Source organism: Fragaria vesca, linkage group LG2 (genome assembly GCF_000184155.1).
Source record: "Fragaria vesca subsp. vesca linkage group LG2, FraVesHawaii_1.0, whole genome shotgun sequence".
NCBI lineage: Eukaryota > Viridiplantae > Streptophyta > Magnoliopsida > Rosales > Rosaceae > Fragaria > Fragaria vesca.
The window spans coordinates 21,560,162-21,574,556 of record NC_020492.1 but is presented as its reverse complement, the minus strand read 5'-3'; the positions used below and the strand labels follow the sequence as shown (position 1 = coordinate 21,574,556).

At 37.0% G+C, this 14,395-nt stretch overlaps 2 protein-coding genes across 2 annotated transcripts; both read left to right on the top strand.

The window, feature by feature from the left end:
- The first annotated feature begins 4,095 nt into the window (after positions 1–4,095).
- Positions 4,096–9,034, top strand: LOC101296539 (tryptophan--tRNA ligase-like). Its single transcript, XM_004291113.1, has 15 exons — positions 4,096–4,187; positions 4,286–4,447; positions 4,610–4,697; positions 4,793–4,834; positions 5,194–5,283; positions 5,369–5,491; positions 5,826–5,897; positions 6,185–6,297; positions 6,405–6,426; positions 6,509–6,574; positions 6,835–6,891; positions 7,494–7,540; positions 7,690–7,771; positions 7,917–8,006; positions 8,608–9,034. The coding sequence occupies exons 1-15, from the start codon at positions 4,120–4,122 to the stop codon at positions 8,740–8,742; spliced, it is 1,257 nt and encodes a 418-aa protein (XP_004291161.1). The 5' UTR covers positions 4,096–4,119; the 3' UTR covers positions 8,743–9,034.
- A 2,440-nt stretch (positions 9,035–11,474) lies between these two features.
- Positions 11,475–13,193, top strand: LOC101296256 (histidine-containing phosphotransfer protein 4-like). The gene is made up of 6 exons (XM_004291112.1): positions 11,475–11,620; positions 12,098–12,231; positions 12,350–12,418; positions 12,503–12,574; positions 12,681–12,753; positions 12,849–13,193. The coding sequence occupies exons 1-6, from the start codon at positions 11,561–11,563 to the stop codon at positions 12,882–12,884; spliced, it is 444 nt and encodes a 147-aa protein (XP_004291160.1). The 5' UTR covers positions 11,475–11,560; the 3' UTR covers positions 12,885–13,193.
- The last annotated feature ends 1,202 nt before the right edge of the window (positions 13,194–14,395 follow it).

Below are 14,395 nucleotides of genomic sequence, written 5' to 3'. Positions count from 1 at the left end.
TTCCGGTTCAGATGTGTACATTATGTTGTGACTGTTGATGTTTTATTTGTTTACCGAGAGTTCGTACAATGGATGAATGGAGGTGATCTTCAGCTGTCGTGTATGTATGGCCTTCACATTCTGTCTTTTCATCAGTCAACACCATGTTCTTCCATCTTTTTCAATTTTCTCATCTTTCCAGAAAGTTGCATCAGTTGGTAAAGAACTCTTTTCAACTAGGACGTTACAAGCAATTAACCATGAACAGGGTTTAGCTTTCCCTAATTGAACATTAAAAATTCAATTCATGCCACAGAATTGGTTCAAAACAACTATGATTAGTTATTCTGCGGTGGAGACGGAGGTTATGGCTGAGACTGTTGCGGTGGAGGCTGTGGTTGAGACTTGAGACCAGTGGCGGATCTAGGAATTAAATTTCTTCTAGGCTAGTTTACACCCATATATGTGATTTTTTTTTTTTTGACAATATTGTTTCCATGTCAAAAAGATACTTCAAGGAGAGTAATATATAATGTCCTCATTAAACCCAATTTTCTTAAGATGGAGAAAAAAATGGGGGAAGAAAATAATAAATAGTAATAGAAAATAGGAAATTATTGAATGAAAAAATAAGGAGATGAAAATCTTTACGAAGCCATTTGCCAACTGAACTAGCAAGGATATTGGTACCACAAGCACAGCTAGTGGTATATATCATAGATTTTTGTCTAGGCTTCAGCCCATATAGCCTCTCAAGTAGATCCGCCCCTGCTTGAGACTGTGGTGGTGGTGATTAAGCAAACTGAGGGAGAGGGTTCCATCCCTCATCAGGAGCCTTGTAATGTATAATTTTTGTAAGGTCGCAACTCGCAAGGGTAAATAGTATGCAAGAATTGTTAAAGAGAAACTTATATTTTTCCTTTATTTTTTATCCACGTGTCAGTTTATGATTCATTAAAAATATTACTTAACTTACACTTAGCGATTACTGCTAGAGCACAATTGCTATTTCGATTGTTAAATATCCTAATTATTGTTAAATTTAGCAACAACCTAACCTAGACTATTGAAGATGCTCTTACCAAACTTATGTACTAATTAGATCCTGTTAACTACAGGTGCTGTAAATCATTAACAAAATGTGGTTGTACCTGTCAAAACCCATCCCGAATTTTACCCTGAAATCCGAAGTAAGTCTTGCGGGGTCCATCTTTAAGGAAAATTTATCGAAAAATTCAGCATAACCTCTTTTGAAAATGGACAAACCTAACCTGAAAAATTCAAAGATAACACTCCTATAACAAAAAACCATCCTCAACTCCTGGAGCCACCCGCTCCCCATAACACAACCATCACAACATAATAATAAAACCATATTCTAATCTATCACATAAATATCCAACTAATATCACATACTTCATCTTTCTAATATTCGAAAATATATCATAAGTCTTAGCACACCACCGAAATATTATACAATATCTCCAAAGTAATCAGAGCTACTAAAAACTAGAGGAAGCAAGAAAATACACTGGTAGGTTAAACAGGTAACCTATTGGTGAAAAGTGGTGGAGAAATGGGTAACTATGCCTCGCCTCCTACTAGTGCCAACCCGAACTCTGCAGACTGAGCATTTTTAAAAACAAAGGGCCCAGGGGAAAACATTCGAAAATGTTAGAGTGAGTGGACAAAAATAAATTTAATAAAAATGAACCAATAAATAAAAATATTTATGATTTCCCAATTTAATTTCCAATGAAATCGAATGCATATCTCTAGCGATAAAACTTTATCTCATAAATATCGGGCCTCTCAAGCCAAACTATATATAAATTCATATATGTATGTATTTACATCCGAAAAATTTCTTGTATGAATTTTAAGAAAAAATATGAAAAATAGAAATTCGTACAAGGCTACGACGCTTGCGTCTAACTCTCACGTAGCGCTATAATGAAATTTTACCTCATTATGCGGAAAAGACGGTGTATATATATACGTGCATATTCCTTATATAAATTCTTATATTTATATAGGGCTACGATGATTGCGTCTAGCGCTCACATCGCGCCATAATGGAATTTCACCTCATTATGATGGAAAAACACATATGGCTAGCTAGCATTTATATACATACTATCCTCATAAAATCCATATACATATCACTGAAAATCTCATTTTCGGTAATTCTCCAAAATAAAAGAAATCGTCAAATTAAAATAACGTCAAATGCTCCATTGCATGTATATTAATTAAAACCAAAGTCCACTTGCAAATTAGGCCTAAGCCTGATGTCGATCTGAGACCTCCTTTGCTCGAGCCTCCTCAAGTCATGTTCCAAATATATAATTAAATTCTCAACTAAAAATTCAATACTTACACAAAATAGGCAAAATTAAATGTGAGCCTTATCCACGCTTATCCTTGCCCAACTTCGCCATTCTTAACTTGATATGATCCAAATTTTACCGAAAAAAATACCGGCAACCTTATTACAGCCTTCTACAATCTAACCCACATTAATCCAATGGCCGGATTTCCACCCAAATAACTATCAAAATTACCAATCTTTGAGAAATCTCAAACCTATCCAAAACTCCTCAAAAAATTTCAAACTTCACATCAATAGACTCCTCTTAATATAACAAATTTAAAACCATGAAAATCCCCCTAACAGTGACGGCCGACTCCGGCAATCTCCAATGCCTATTAAATTTTGACAACATCTTCCTCTCGACCCACTCTACAACTTTCCTAACTAGCATAAACACCAATTTGAAGCCTACTAGGGTAATTGAACCAAAACATCAATTGAGCCCTAGAATTTCAACTCAACGTTTCTCCTTACCTAGCTCAAGAGGAAGTGAATCCTTTTAAGGGATTGAAGCACGGAATGAGAGCTTCCTTTTGAGCCAAGCAGCTTCGGTTATGGCGGCCGGAGGAGGGAGTTCCGGCGACGGAGCACCACGGGCAGCCGAAGGTTTCAGGCGAGATATCTCCCTCACGACGGCGCTAGGGAAGCTCTCACCGGTCCATGAAGGATGCTGGGTCAAGGATCGACCGATTGGGACCGGTGCGGCGGCCTGCGGTGGCTGGACGACGGCGGACAATCGCGTTGAAATTCCGGCAAGGAGAGAGCTTGAGGAGAGGGTCGGGAGCAAAGAGAGAGAAAAGGGAGAGAAAGTGTTGGGCTTTTTTTTTCCCAACCGGTTCCTACCCATACCAAAAATAAACCCAACTCCACATTAACACCACAAAAATAATATCCTAATAAAAATTACATTTTTACTAGCTATAATTTACCATTTTTACTGTCGTTACAGTTTTCTTCTACGAATAATTTATTCGAAATAATTGTCCCCCAAAACCCCTCTAGGGACCCTTTAAACTATAAACTCATTGACGAAGACGGTAAAACTCTTATTAATACCAAACTAGTAAATAAAGTAAAAATTTAAGAGTCGGGATGTGACAGTACCATTGGGGCTTTTACCGTCTAGTTCGGTCTAAATTTTAGATGTCGCAGGAGATGGCTCTTTCTATCGATCCCATATGGTGGCATGTTATCTTGGTACTGTCCGCTGAACTTTAATATATGGAGGGGTTGTAATGAGGACCATTTAGTTAAAGACTAGTTGATGACTTTTCCATTAATTGGTTTATTACACTCATTTTTCAAATATATATATTTTTTATCTCAACCATTTAGTATAATTGGTCATTTTCATTTAAAAAAAAAAATTCAGTTCCTCTAAGAATTTTTACATCGTCGCATGCGGAGTTATATATGCATAGAAGTGGTGAGCTTCGTTTGATTGAAGGACAAATCTAACCTCGCTTGATTGCATGAGGTTCAACATTTCTGGAATATCATTAACCTCATTTGATTGCATGAGGCGATCAAGAGAGAAAATGAAAGCAAGAATACAATACATACCTACTTTACATGAGATAAACATCTCAACTGCTACAATTAATCTTGGAGAAAAAGAAGATGAAAATACTTTGTAATTCTGTAATTTGGTGAACAAAGAAAAACGGTAATTTGGTGCCAGTCAATCCGTGAGCGGTTGAGGCACATATAAAAGAGCGTCGGATAAAATTCCCAAAGGCCGCGAAACCAAGCAAAGCAACGACGCCATGGGCCGCTTAGTCCTCTCTCACTTCCTCACCGTCTCCACCTCTTCTCCTCGCCTCGCTTCCTCTCTGTAACTCTCTCTCTCTCTCTCTCCCTCTCTCTCTTCTCCGGTCGCCGTCAATTTCCATCACAAAGTTCTCACATTCTTGTATCGCTTTGATTTTGCAGCAGGCGCGCCGGTGGCGGAGTTCAAATCCGGCGCTTGAAAGTTGCGACATCAATTCCTCAGAGTCGGCTCCCGAGTCCACGAAGCGCCGCCGGATTCCGTTGCTGTTGCAGTGTTTCGCTCTCGCAACCTGCCGCTTCCGAGAGCTCTCCGACCACTGTAAAGTAATCCTTTCCATTTTTTTTACTATTTACTGCCGAATTCATACACGTTCCGTCTTATATTTAGCTACATTGTATATGATACTGGTTAAATTGAACTATTTCAGCTTGCTGTTGATTAAATTTGTATTTAGGTTTTATTGAATTGGAATCCTCTATTTGTAGGAAGAGGATAGTGTCTGGAGTCCAGCCTACAGGTACTATTCACCTCGGGAATTATCTCGGTGCTATACGAAACTGGATTACATTACAGGTAGCACCAGATTGTGTGGTTTGGAATATAGTTAATGGAATCTTGATGTGTTTAGTCGGTTAGCTGATTTGTAATGTGGCATCTATTGCTTGCAGAATACATATGATACTCTCTTTTTCATCGTGGATCTCCATGCGGTATGTTTTCAGTTCCTCAACTCACATCTTTCACTTTGTGGTGTGATATATTTTTCTTTCAACTTCTGTTATTGCTTGCGCATGCAATACCCGCAGATAGATTAGAGTAGAATCATTTGCTCATAAGATCCATTGACCTTGTTGTTTGTACCACGTGCTTTGGTATTTGTGGAAATAATGTTCATGCTAATAGCACAGAATATTTATTTATTTATTTATTTTTTTCTTGAAGCTGCAAACTGTAAATCTATGAATACATGGAGAAATAGGTTCAGGGTTTGTCTTGCTATGCTTGGAAAACGAATCTGATTTTTGATTTTCTTATTAGTGTTTCAAAGTTTTTGTTTTCCTTCCCACAGATTACATTACCGTATGATGCACAACAACTATCGAAGGCAACGAGGGATACAGCTGCTCTTTATTTGGCATGTGGAGTCGACACCTCCAAGGTCCAAGGCAGAATATTGGTCCTTTCTGATGTTGTTAGAAGATTTTTACTTTTGCTTATGTTCTATTATGAATTTGTATGTGCAGGCGTCTGTCTTTGTACAGTCTCATGTTCGTGCCCATGTTGAACTTATGTGGCTTTTAAGTTCCGTAGCACCTGTTGGATGGCTTAACAGAATGATTCAGTTTAAAGAGAAATCACGCAAGGCGGTGCGTTTATAACTGTATGAAAGCTCTATCATCAATTTTGCATCTAATCTACTTGGAAGTGATGACAGAGTATACAAATAGGAAATTATTATGGTCAATATGTTAGGGTTTTTATCTCTCACCCTGTTATGATTGACAGTATCAGACAAACATAATCGATCAACTTATCTCTTTTCACTAGCATTTTTACGACTTTTTGTCATTTATGAAATTTTTTGTATCTCAATTTGGTTATTGTAGTTCTTCACAGAAGTAGCTTTAGATTGCCGGTTTTATGTGTTTTATAGTTTCCACATGTTAAATTGTATGATTTATCTTTTGGTTTTGTTTGTAGGGGGATGAAAATGTTGGTGTTGCTCTCTTGACTTACCCTGTTTTGATGGCTTCTGATATTCTTTTATATCAGGTAAGTTTCAAACCTTCCAGATAGGATCTAAAATGTATATCAGATAATTATCTCTCTCCTCAGTACGGAGTGCAGATTGAGATTTTGGGTTCCTTTCCTGTTTGATGCATCAGCTGAGTTATGCATAGAAGCACTGCAGTTATTACAACCACTGAAGGTGTAATAATCATGCAATACTTTTAGCAATTTCAATGCTTCTATGTGTGTTCTTGATTAACTGTATGTATTGATGATAGTTAACAATTATGCTACCTATTATTCTTATGATTTCCTGTTTGCTTCTGTAGTCTGACTTTGTCCCGGTCGGTGAAGATCAAAAGCAGCATTTGGAGCTGACACGTGAGCTCGCTGATCGTGTTAATAATTTATTTGGAGGACGGAAATGGAAAAAGTTAGGAGGGTGAGAATTAATTACAACTTACAAACATGAGATTATCCACGACTTAGACATGACAGTTTTCCATTTAACTCAATGACTTAACAATACGTACTTATATGTTGCTGCAGGAGAGGAGGTGCACTTTTCAAGGTGAATTTTCCTTTTGGTTGCTAATGTTAACTTGAGCTCCTTAGTATTATAAGAGTAATAACTATGACCTTTTATTCTTCAGGTCCCTGAGCCTCTTATACCACCAGTTGGAGCTCGAGTGATGTCTCTTACTGATGGTCTTTCCAAGGTTGTTCCTGTTTGACTGTTTGAGTTCTCATATCAATTTAGAGCAGAACAATGTACATCTGATTTTTCTGTTCACAATAATGTTTATTCTTATGGGATGTTTATGTTATTGTTAACAATGAAATATCGTTGTAGAATCAAAGTAGAAAATGAATAGACTACAATTTTAACATAATTTAAGACTATGAAGCACTTGAGGATATGATAGAGGCCATCCTACATTTTTACCTACTGACTTATCTTTTGGTTACAACATTACAGATGTCCAAGTCTGCGCCTTCTGATCAGTCACGGATAAATCTTCTTGACCAAAAAGATGTGAGAAACAGAAATCTGCCCACTCCTTGTTTTTGGATTGTTATGGATCCTTTTATTAGCATTACCGTGCACTCACGATGTGTTCTGTTTTCATCAATTGTCATTAATTTTAACATAACCAAGGTTGCCTCAAGTGTTTTCATCAAGTGTAAGTTTGCATCATTCTATTATTTCTATATGTATATTGAGATTATGGAGGTTGAGTTGACTGTCACACCCTAGTCTAGATTGCCTCGCACTCATTAATCTGATGCTGCTTATAGATGTTGTCATATTACTATAAGAAGTATAGATTAGAGAGCATAAACAGAGGTAATAGTTTATCTTTTTCCTATTTTTGTCGTGGAAACTTCTCAGAATAGTTAAAGTAGTCAAGAGTTGTGCAATTCCAGCCAGACCATTTATCCATCATTCTCATTTCACTTCTTGTTGCTGTAAATGGTTGACAAGATCCATACCTTGGCGTCCATTAGTTAAGTACTTTATTGGTCCTTGTGGCCTACCTATTTTGTTTTTTTGTTTTCGATTTCTTTCTCCTTTGGTTTCATTTTATTGCCCTCAGGAAGTTGGAAGTTGATCCAAGTGTCTTAATTGCTCTATAGGTAATATCAAACAAAATAAAGAGGTGCAAAACCGACTCATTTACAGGGTGAATATCTATACTCCAAATCACTTGAATCTTTCTCTCTTAGATGTTCTGCATCATGGATATTTTTCTTTTATGATGCTCTGTTTTGACTTTGTTTGTCGGAGGTCAACTAATATGTTTTTGGTTTGCTTCATGGGTAATTCTTACAGCATGGAATTTGATAATCCAGAAAGGCCTGAATGCAATAATCTTCTGTCAATATATCAACTCATATCGGGAAAGTCAAAAGAGGTAATAATATTCATGTTGTCTTATCAGTGTGGTGCCTAAATTTGTTTGTAAAGAATTTTGGGAATATGAAGATGGCCTATAGTCTGTTAATTATGAACTTTGCACTAGGCCTGATATGATATACAAGTGAACCTTTTTATGGCAGGAAGTTGCACAAGAATGCCAAGATATGAACTGGGGCACATTTAAGTCCCTCCTAGCTGACGCATTGATTGATCATCTGAATCCTATCCAGGTTTTAATTTCTAAATTTGAAGCACTTTAGTAAGGTGTTAATTATAGGTTAGCAACGAGCACTGGTATTCCTAAGATCTTAGGTTGGAACAGTCATAATAGGTTATGTCTTAATTCTAGATTCGTTTGCAACTGTTTACTGCGGTTATGTCTGATTTTTTCCCCTCCATATCTTGATATGTTGTCCCCTCCCCAGAATAAAATAACAAATAAAAAAGAAAAAAAATCAAAACTCCAAAGGCATGTTAATGCTTTTTAAGCATCAATTTCCTTGATCCCGATCCCGCAACAGTTCCGCTGAGATGATTCCCTTTTTAGCTGTTGGGCAATTCACTTTTTTTTTTAGGTATGTAACTGCACACAATAGATTGGTGGGGAATATTGTATTATATTGCTTGCTGGTTGTTGTTATGCTTCAGGCTGCATGCCTCTGTATTATTCGGCCAAAGATATATTGATGTCTTATGTCCAATCATTTTGTTGATTCGCCCGGTCTTTTCATTTTTGGACACGATCTTTTTCACTTGTCATTAAGTGTACCATATTATTCTATCATTGATTGTGGTGTTCCCTGGCATCATCTTCATTCTCTACTTTTGTAGGTTCGCTACGAGGAAATCATTTCTGACTCAGCGTACTTGGATGGAATTTTGGCAGAAGGTGCCACAAAAGCTTCAGATATAGCTGATACTACTCTCAATAATGTATACCAGGCTATGGGATTCTTGCGGAGATGAGCAGAACTGATGCTGCGGGGAGAATCCATGTGAATTGACCTGTAAGATAGAAACTTAAAGTTTACTTTGGATGACGGATGACCCCACCACAATTTTTAGGGAGTATAACAGCCATAAGCATATTCTTGATGAGTGGAAAGATTTTTAAGGGAAAGGCCTCGAATATTAATTGATGGAGTTGCCTCTGTCCAGATAGGTGTATTTTTTATTCAATATTATTTTGGAATTTGATAGTTTCTCTGTTAAAATATAGTAGAATGTGATTATTCATGATTAATATTTTCTGTTCCTAGAATCAGGTAATTGTCCTTTGTCTGCTAGAAGCCATGCCTCTTTTTTCCTTGGAAAAACATTGTTACAATAGGATAACTGAAACTCTAATGGAAATATTATGGTCACTTACATGTGTGTGCACTGATATCCACTGAAGCTGAGTCTAATTTAGTATCATCTATAATGTCCCATTGTGATAATGCATATATGAACATCAGGTGGAATCATTGTTTAGTTGGTCATAACTCGACTATATGGTCGCAGCTGATGAAATTATTAGTTGTCCAGAATTATGTTTTTGAAAATGATCTGCCAGCATTGTTTAACAGGTTGTCCGCTGGCAACAGTTGATAATACAAGTCATTTGTGCCTAAAAGGTATTGTCTTCACTTCGAATTTTTGAAATTTTAATTTTGGAGAAACTTTTTCTCGGAAGCTCGTATCTGCTTGAAAGAGGCCTAAACCTACAGGACAGGTATGAGTTTATCATATATGTGGATGGATGGATTCTTATCAACATATGATAGAAAGAGAGAATATCAATCCTTCCAATGATTGAAAAAACATAAAACCACATATTCTCATCCCATTCAATCCACCCATGGCCTTGTTTCTTTACAAAAGAGGAGATGTGACCACGCATCTACAGAACAGACTCATTAGGAATAAGTGCTTCCCCTTTCTGCTCTTTCTTTCTTTCTCCCTTTTGAACATTTCCTGAAGAGTGCAGAGAAAGAGAAAGGCATGAAAATGATAACTAGCCATTCAAAAAGGTTATATTCTCATTTGAGTTGTTATTACTGAGATTACTTTTTCTTTGATTTCTTCCTCTTTCTTAGCAGCCCTCAAATTTACCAGTTAGTGTTTACATAAAAGAACTTGATTACTCGAACCCTGTTATTGATATAAAGCTTTGTTTACTGAAATGTCTTGGGTTGATTTCTTGCAAAGCTGAGGACAGAACACAAGTGACATTCTCCCAAGTGATATCTTGTAAAGATGAAAGCGAGGAAAGTGATCAAGCCCGCGTGTGATTTCCGGCTGGAAATCATTCCACGCGCTGATGAGCAACTGGCCTCTGGTTTTCTTGTGTTGCAAGATTTTGATTAGTGCCCTGGTGTTCATTTCCCATCACTTCCTGGTATTCCGAAGCGTACTGATACATATGCTATATATATCTTAGGCTAGTGTTATTAACATACATTTTTGTGTTATTAACACACCTCATTTATAATGAGAACCAATTATGAAACAATTTTAAGTGACAAGTTTGTAAATAAAATTGAAATGTGTGAATAGAAAAATAGATGAGGTGTGTTAATGACACAAAAAAATGTGTTAATAACACTGGCCTATATCTTATTAGGGTAGTTTTCGGGTAATCTGGGTCCCTGATGTCTACTGAGGACCAAAGATGTATGTGGTCAGTATGATCACATTTCCTATATTTACACCCAAATATGGGATGATTAGAAAGGAGGGGAGAATAAGCACCTCGGAATCTAGAAGTAGTATCTATATCTGCTGGGAAGCATTCCCAAATAACTTCCTGAATTGTGAGACGTTCATTTGCCAACAGTCCACATCGTTAGAGCCTTAGAGGAAAGATTCCAGGATTTGTTCCAAAGTTGAATGAGATTGGGAAAGGCCCCGAATGTGTCATTTGTGTGCCTTCTAGTAGACATTGTCTGTGTGACACGCCCTTCTCGACTCCACATTTGGAAATACATGTGTTTATCACCAGATTTTTCTCTATGTCGACATGTTTAATTGAGGTTTCGAATTCATTCACCAAAATACAAACATGAATTTTTATTGACGCTCTCACAAATACACTATAATTTAGGAATAAAAAAGTAATCATATGAGTAAATACTTGGAACAACTTACTTGCTCTGGTCTGGTAAATTCTACCACTAACAATACCCTCAAAACTCATAAGTTTAATGAGATCTGTGATTGGATCCATTCTGTTTTGATTACCATGATTTGCAATCAAAGTTCTCCATTACAAATTTAACCTCCTATTTTTTCTCTAGTCTGTCAAAGTGTCAATAGCTCATAGCTAGATTATCGAGTTTTTTTGTTTAGGAAATTTTCACTAGATTACGGGCAATTTTTCTTGACAGTAGCTTTGTGTATCTTCATGCATATACATCGTAGTCAATTTGCAATACCAATAAGCAAATGGATACCCAAAATGGATAAACAAGCAAAGATATTTTTCTCGATACCACTAGTTCTATGTATCTTCATGCATATACATCGTAGTAAATTTGCAATACCAATAAGCAAATGGATACCCAAAATGGATAAACAAGCAACGATATTTTTCTGACACGTACACCCTTGATTTGTTCTCTGCCTTTAATTTCAGAAGGTACCCTTTCCCTCTCTGCAGAACTTACTATAAAAAGGTTGGCTGCCCATGATTCCATAATATAACAATTCCAGTCCATCGAGATTTTAGCTCTCTAACTCTGCTCCATATCCTAGTTCCAGTTCCTCATTTCAGTCTCGTTTTACGTATACTTATAAACGAACAATGGACAGAAACCAGTTGCGACGCCAGGTTGCCCACATGAGAAGTTCTCTCATTGAACAGGTTCATAATCTTTTCTCATTTTTCTTTTTTTTTTTTCTATTTTTTTTAGGGAGGGTTTTGTTGGGTTTAGGTCTTTTCTTTTTCTCTGACAATGACATGCTTTCATGGTTTTAGAGGGTTTAACCTATCATAATCCTTATTCATTATTCCCCTGATTCACTTCCGCCATCACTTGGGACTAATAATCGTAAGAATTCAACAACCAATGAGGAAACACAAAGCCTTGATCTTCTCTTTCGTAAAATGAATAAGAATTCAACAACCCAACGAACCGATCGAACTGTCATTGTCTGCTATTGTTTTGGTTAGTATGGCACTGAGAGCAGTTGTGCTATATATTCTGGTGACTGTGTTGATGTCCTAGGTTTGTCTAGGGCTCTATTTCCTGATTCCACCAAGGCCCAACTTTCGGTTATAGCACTTCGGCCCATATAAACGCCCAATACTTAATGATGCTTTGCTTGATTAACCTTGCAGCATTACTTGGATCAGCAGCAATTTGTCCAGCTGGAGGATTTGGAAGACGATAGTAACCCAAACTTTGTGGAGGAAATTGTGACATTGTTCTACAAAGACTCGGCTAGACTCTTCCAAAAGATTGATCAAGCACTGTAAGTCATAAAACAGCCATATATGCCTTTCTCTTCCTTTAATGCATGGGAATAGCTTAACAGTATCCTGGTAGTAATGAAAAGGATGAAAAGTGATGATTTTTGATGAATTTTGCAGGCATAGTACACCTATGGATTTCTCCAGGCTGGATGATTACATGCACCAGTTCAAGGGTAGTAGCTCAAGGTTGATCACTCTACTAAAACCGATACTAGCTCTACTTGTTCTTTGTTTCCAATGTTGTACTAATAAATTTGTGATTTCTAACAGCATCGGAGCTGTAAAGGTGAAGAATGAATGCACACAATTCAAAGAATTTTGTCTGGCTGGAAATGCTGAAGGGTAAAGCAAACATGTCTCATTTATGTACACTTCAACAGTACTATTACTACTATTTCTTCACTCTCTCTTCCTGTTGGGGCCTCATGATTATGATTGATCTTTGCAGATGCTTGAGGGCTTTCCAGAGAGTGAAACATGAGCATGAGGCATTGAAGAGGCAGCTTGAAACTTATTTTCAGGTACACATAGACTCGTTATTTCTCTCTGGGCTACTGTGCGCTGTCTTAGACCTACTTATTAACTCTTGGAGCTATTTTTCTTTTCTCATTTGTAGTTGAGAAGACAAGCTGGAATGGCTCAAAGGTCTTGAACGCCCCACAGATTGGCGATTGCCTGAGGTGCCAAGTTGATTATATGGAGAAACTAGTTGATAACTATGTACTTCGTCAATTTTGTGGACTCCTAGCTAAGTCGAATATACTTTACTATAGGGGGCACCATATTCAAGTTTAGCTGCTGCAATATGCAGATACTGGGTTTTGGTTATATATATGAAGTAATGCTCGAAAAATAATGCAAATTTTACCAATAATGCAAATTTTACTCCTCTGTGAGCTATCCTGCAATATGTATGAAGGCCTTTCTTCTTTTACTAAATGAATTTCCAGCTTTGTTGTCATTTAATTGCCATTATGTTCAGCATGTAGTTCTTAATTTCCTGATCTTATGATAACAAGGGAGGTCATGAGTCATGACCTATATAGTTTGTACATACTAAACTTTCTAGTAGGGTATCGATCGATTAGAAGGGTTGAGGAATCAGCCTATATAGTTTAAGATTGTCTTAGTCATAAAAGTAGTAATCAAGCGGTTGTAATTATCACAAAGACACCACCATAGCTAGCTATTTTGGAATTCATATTAGGTGAATCAGAGATGCATGAATAGGTGTAGGTATGTTAGAGAGCCATCATCAATAACCAAGCATGGCTTTCATTGTGAACATATTGGAAGGTTTGTTAGAGCGCAGGAAAACTAGCAATGATAACAACAATCAAGAAATGAAGAAACTAAAGGGAGGACTGAGATGAGAAAGCAAAAAAAAAAAAAAAGGACCTAAAGTGAAAGTTGGGTTTATCAGGATGGACTGATTGAGGGGAGTGAGTGATATGATATCTTTATAAGTGGGATGTAGGGGTCCAGCACCCACTAGAGATGGTAATTGGAAAAGGGTTGGCCTTGCTAATGATGATGATCATGACTTGCTCCATCTGCAAATATGCTCAGTATTCATTGAACACTTGATCATCATCAGTTTCTCAGTTGCTTCTTTTCAAGAAAAAATAAAATGAGAAGCTTAATTTCAAGATTAATTAACAGAATGATAATAACCTTAAAAGGTTATGAGATTAATAATCTGGTAACCTTTCCCCACCAACCCATCAATAGCAAGAGCATGCCAGAGTAGGATTAATGTTTGATCCTTCAAAATCCTGAGTCTGTAAAGCAGCTTAAGCTTAAAAACCTGCAGGTAGTTTATCAGATCTCAGTTCCCAGCTGTGTATAATGGAATAGAAGGCTAGGGTTTTAAGAAGCACATTATAGTGTAACCAAGATTAATTATTAGCTAAGCTAGTGGAGTAGAGGACCACTACTAGTACTTTTTAGTGACTATGAAGTCTTCCACATGAAAACTACAGGATAGTGCTACCTGTTGCTGCTACTGCTACACATATTTGACTGTTTCTTGAATCTATCCAAGTCAGTAGTAGCACTTCAAAATTCTACGGAGTATATTAAATCCAGGTCTCCTATCATGCATACATGTTTGAAGCTCATTTGACAGGCTAACTGATTGTCGATAGAGATTTGTACATTTCA